We start from the raw sequence: 6,000 nt of genomic DNA on the forward strand, positions 1-6,000 counted from the left end.
CTCACCTGCTAGGCCATCGGCCTGACGCCACGATGAGCTGGGGAGGGGCTGAGTAAGAGAAGCGGCCTCAGCCACTCTAGGGGTCAGGTGTTGTCACCTTGGCCCCAATGTTTAGGCCTTGGAGTTGGATGTGTATATGTATTTGCAAAGGCCTTGCTTTGAGCCCACCTTGCCTAGACAAACAATTAGAAAGGATGTGGGTTAGGACCAAATCTGCAGACTTTGTAACAGGGAAAGTAGGTTCGGGTCCCAGTCTCGGCTGAACATCCTGATTGGGCAGAGTTCACCCTATATAAAACTGCAATTTTTTTTTTAAAACAGCCATTTGTTCATGGTTTAAGATTCTACAAAGGACGGCACGATAGTTAAAGAGGACCCTTTATATAAAAACATATATATTATTTTTAACATTACTTTTCTGCCTTTGTTTAGTTTAACTATCAGTCACGGATCAATAAGGCAGTTTTAGAATACATGTGAAAGTGCTTTTGACTTACATTTCTGTTTAAATTAGATACTGATCAGAGGAAATATTGTCTGTTTTGGGTGATTTAAAAACGGCTGGTGGCAACCCTAGCCAAATCAGATGTTGTGGCCCTTGAGCCATTTAATTTCACCTCACATGCCCAGAAAAAATGCAGTGCTTCTAGTTTTCACCAATGCTACTGGTTTCATATGCTTAAGTTACCAAACATTTCTCTAAAAATTAGTCCAATGAGACGAACTAAATGGTGTTGCATGGAAGGGCACGATCCGGGAATGAGGGACACTTTTTTGGGATTGGCGGGTCCTAATTGGGATTCAAATCTGACCCTGGAGAGAGATAGAGGTCGAGAGAGATGCAGAGTGAGGGCAAAAGACAAAAAGAGAGAGCACAGTGTCAGTGAAGCACAGAGAAAGAATGGGAGTCAAGAAAAGAGAGTGAGAGAGTCAAGAAAAGAGAGTGGGAAAGAAACTGTATGAGAAAAAGACAAAGAGAGCGACCGAGAGAGTGAGAGAGATAGAAAGAATGTTAGGAGAGAGAAAGAGAGACAAAGGTAGAGTAAGAGATGGCGAGAGTAAGGGGTGAGAAAGAGAGCTTGCAAGACAGAGAAAGAGATACAAAGGTCACACAAGCATAAATTTGAAAAAAGACGCAAATGAGAGTGACACAACCAGGTCTCAGTGCAACAGGCGTTACACACAGAAACCATGGTGCTTCATACAGAAACCACGGAGCTACCCACAGTTCTGAAGCACGCCGGTGACACAGACATCGGAGGCACATATATACGAGCCGCTGTCGATACACAACGCTCAGATACATCCCCTGAGAGGTGCACGCACACACAACTCGGAGACATATAGGCACACCAGATATCCCTGTGCATTTTAGATACAGGCACTCACCTCAAATACCTCTAGGAGAGATACTCTCCACAAAGGAAGAGACCTGTCAGTGTCGACATATGGGTAAGAGACGCTTTAAACCCGCCTAGGTGGTCCATTTTAGTGACATACTTGGAGGAAGTCACTCTGCCAGTGGTTAATTTGTATAAAAATAATAAAAAGTGCCAGGGCTCTCATCAGGAGGCAGCTTGCACCAGTCCATTTCTCCTGTTAGTGCAGCCTAAAACAGAACCAACTACTAACCATGAAAATTGGCAGAGGATGTGATGTAATGGCCAGAGCTGCTGACTTCAGAGCTGGGGGAACCATTCTCAAATATCGGCATCGGCCCAACATCCTGTGATTCTGGGCAAATCATTTAATCTCTCTGTAAATGAATGTGTCCTTAACTGGTGCTCATAAAAGCACTGGTGTTGATGATTAAGTGCTGGTGCTGAGCACAGGAAACCACTGGCTCAAATTAAGCACTGCACACTGCTCGTATACCGTACACACACACACACACACACACATCAGAGAGACATACAATTCTGACGTGCTTATTATCGCAGGGATAAAACACCTGAGAAACCCGCCAAAGCACAACGCTGACCCACACACACCTGCGCAAAATGTGAGACCTGATACACACAAACACATGAGGCATATTTGCACTTCTAATTAGAAACTAGTAACAGTAACTAGAAAAACACCCAAATACATTCGACACACGCGCTTCAGAAACACCCAAACACAAAGCCCAGACTCAAAATCATCTGTAATTCACAAACATAAAAGAAAACCACCATGCAAAAGCCACACAAGCAGCCTTCTAACCTACAAAGCATGTAGCTATGATGCATCTTCAGTCACACATATGGAAGCATGAATGTAGGCGCACACATCCGTCTCAGGCGTGTCAATACAATTAGGTTCACGTGTTATTATATACCACCCACCAACAACGACGACAATTCATACTGCACACAAGCACACGTAAGCTTCTCATGCACATGCCCAGAAACCCTGCCCCCGACACAGTTAAAAACTTATCTTCACAGATACCTCAGCTTTTGGACACAGCCTTTTCACACATCCGCTCACCTCACATATGCTTTTCACACATTTCTTTCACCGCACATAACTCTCCCCCACCTATCATTTCCACACACACCTCTTTCTAACACCAAGATAGATCACTCAAGATAGCCGCACAGCTCATAAGCAACGACTGCTTTGTGTTCACATCGGCAAGTCTCAATCACATCTCATTCATCAATGACAAGTTTCGCCCTCGTTTCTTCCTCGCGACTTTGCACACACCTCTTTCGGTATCCCGTTCACCCCTATTCCACACATCCGGTCACCTAAAACGCACATTTTAAGCCTCTCACGCCTCTTTCACACACCTGCTCACTGCACGCATACCTCTTACATTCACCCTTTTCAAATGCACACACGACTTTTGCCCATTACACGTATCTGTTAATACCTCTTTCAAAAATCCGCATACTTTACAGGCAAACATATTTCATGCTCCTACCAATCTACACCGAAATACTTAACTCACATCTATTCCAGAAAATCATGCATGTCCCCTGCACCTCTTTCACATATTCAAACACTCTAGCGCACACTTTTTACACAGCTTGCTCGCGCCTGTTCCTCACATCCAGCTCGCGCCTGTTCCTCACACCCATGCACCCTCTGCACAATTTTTTCATAATCGCACTTTCATACATCTCCATATAAACACGCTTACTATTTGCACGCCTCACTCGTAATCTTCTTTCACGCAAATACACACTTCCTCACAAATCCAAACACGTCAACCACTCACAACTATATGACGCACTAAAACACTTTAACCACCTCTTTCACACATCAGCTCAATACATTTTTCTCTTTCGCGCATCCAAGCACCGCCAAAACCAGAATCTACACATTTCACTGGCTACACGTAGACGTGTGTCTCGCACACCTCCTTTGCAGACAAGGAACGGGATCTATACTTGCTCGCATAACTTGTTCAAACACGCACGCAGTTGAATCACATCTTTCAACACAACTCACTTTCATTAACCCCGGCATCATCACTTACACTCCCTTAGCACACGAAGAAGCTTCTCTCACAATCTTTTCAAACATATACGCAGCACACAAACACTATTTTCCCACATCCACAAACGTACTTCACACACATTTTCTATACCCAGACCTCCGCGCACACAGCTCTTTCTTTACATTCACACATTCCGCTCACACCATGCAACTGACATGCCATACCTAACGCACGTCTACGTTCCTCACGTTCACGCTCCTCTCATATTTCTCTCACAATCATGCACACCTCATTCACACATTTATACACACACCTTTTATCACCTCCACACTCCCGGCGCTTGCGAAGCATCTCACACATTCTTCTTTCAGAGCCAGGCATCTCGTGCATCCGTGTTCACCACTTATGACCTCGCTCTGCACCGATCTCACATACCCACCCACACTTGCCTCTTTCGCGGGTCCACGCTCGTTATTAAGACACCAGATTCCAAATCACACAAGCCTCAAAAGATCACGTAAGAACATCTCTCACAAATACCACACAATCATATCCATTCCTCTTTCACATATCCACGTACTTGAAAAATACGCAATTTAGCACATCCACGTAGGACAACCACCCCACAACTTCCTTATTTTACATATACATTACGGCTACATATTCATCACATTCTAACTCCCCAGAAGCATGCACTCCATACATTCGAAGAAGCAAATGTCTATTATGGGAACACAGCGACACATACGATTGATATAGTCAGACTCGCACATATCTGACACTGTCAACTGGCTCGCACAATTTAATTTCCCCGCCAAGACACAGGCGCACATTCTGACCAGCACAGCCCCCGTTGTTTTGCACTCCGGAATACTTGTTAAAAAACGCAATGGGCACATTCAAATCAGTGTAAATTGGAATTCGTACAAGCCAGACGTAAGTCCCTATCCAGACACAACAGCCTGCACAGCATTAAATGCACAAGAAAAGAGGGGGCTACTCGGGGAAACTGTCGCTGTGCCCCCAACCCGGCAACCCCTTATCTAGTTACTTTGTAGTATCAGGAGACACTCGCAGCAACCCACCCCGGCTTTTGTGTTCATTTCAACCACCAGAACTTGCATCCTATTCCCAGCTCCACTCTCACGCCCTGTATGGTCTTTGACACGTCTGTTTCTTATTCTCAAGTGCTCAGCCCAAGATGCCCTCTGGGACGATACCTCCAATGTCTAATCCATGAGACACAGGCACGCATTTTGTTACCACCTTTGTTAACCCTACCGGTCATTTACAGGTGAAAGGTGGCCCCTTTGTACTCACATGCCAGATGACGAAGAAGATGAGGGATGCGCACAGCACCAGTGTCAGCATGTAGCAGAAGGCTGCAAAGGTGAAGGCCATGACGGTGGCCGCCAGCCTGCCGACTGGGGTGCGGGCAAGGCCCGCGCAAACCCTACGCTGAGAAACTGCCCTCTGGGCCGCTGTCCGACTCCACGCTCCGCTGCCGGATCCCACAGGTGTCCTCCTTTGCTGGCAATGCTCCTGTGTGTGTCTGCGGTGAGTTGGTAGTCACCCGCCCGGCTACTGCAACCCCGGCATCACACAGCCACCACCAGGAGTGTGCCTATTCCTCGACCAGTGCGGCTGGCAGGGGCAGCGCCTCGCTCTGGCTTCGCATTGGTCCCCAGTTTGCAAGTCCTCGCTGTAACGTGCACACGGATTAACTCCTTCCCCCGCAATCAGCGCCTTCTTCTCCCACCCATGCCAACTAATCAACATGCCCCAGGGGCTACCACCTGCACGCCCAGTCTTCACTCACGACCGCCCAGTCACTATAGGTTGGTCGCCAGGTGGCAAATCCGCGTCGTGGCGAGCTCCGGGGTCCGCATGGCTCCGCGCCCTGGACTTGAGGCGGGGGTGGCGGACTTCGGCTGCCTCGAGGTACCGCCCCCTGGCGGCGGCGTAAGACCCGTGTCTAGCGTCGCCGTCAGCGGCAGGTGGGTGTCGCCGCGGTACCTCTCTCCGTCCTTCCAGCCCACTGGCTGCGCGCGGCTAACTCCCGCCCTCGGGCGGGAATCGAGGGGGGCTCCCGGCTGCGCTCTCCAGCGCCCGCGGTTGTGTAGGTGGGGAGGTTGGTTGTTGCGGGGCTGGGGTGTCCCTCACATCTGTCCTTGTCTATGGGGCTCAGGTAGGGGTTGGACCAAGGATGTTCCTCCCCCTAAACCCACCGCCGTCCCGGGGAGGCTCAGGTGGGCTTCACCTGCCGCCAGAAATGGTTCAATCGCTGAGGGCGCGGCGCGGGTACCCCCTGCACCTGCTGCTGCCTCGAGGTGCTCCTCAGGTGAGCACTGGACTGGGAAGTGCCCGATGCGAGACATGCAGCGCAGGTGGAAGCTGTCACGCAGATACCGATTCCATGGGGCAGGAAAAAATATCGCAGACGTACTTAGGGGTCCCTGTCGCCCTCCCCCCAATCTAACAGCCAATAACATGGCTCTGCATATGCCTCTCCCCTACACTGTGACCCTGCCACGGAGGAAAGAGCTCCCCAACATTCGATCCCAACCGGC

General features: G+C 48.9%; 1 protein-coding gene across 1 annotated transcript in view; it reads right to left on the bottom strand.

Annotated features, from left to right (window-relative positions):
- The window catches only part of CNIH2 (cornichon family AMPA receptor auxiliary protein 2), a 774,677-nt gene extending 769,111 nt beyond the window's left edge, over positions 1-5,566 (bottom strand). The window contains exon 1 of the mRNA XM_085625735.1: positions 4,751-5,566. Within this exon, the coding sequence (XP_085481861.1) occupies positions 4,751-4,831 (81 nt within the window). The 5' untranslated portion in view covers positions 4,832-5,566. The remainder of the gene's footprint in view (positions 1-4,750) is intronic.
- Positions 5,567-6,000: the final 434 nt, after the last annotated feature.

Source organism: Triturus cristatus, chromosome 9, assembly GCF_964204655.1.
Source record: "Triturus cristatus chromosome 9, aTriCri1.1, whole genome shotgun sequence".
Taxonomy (NCBI): Eukaryota; Metazoa; Chordata; class Amphibia; order Caudata; family Salamandridae; genus Triturus; species Triturus cristatus.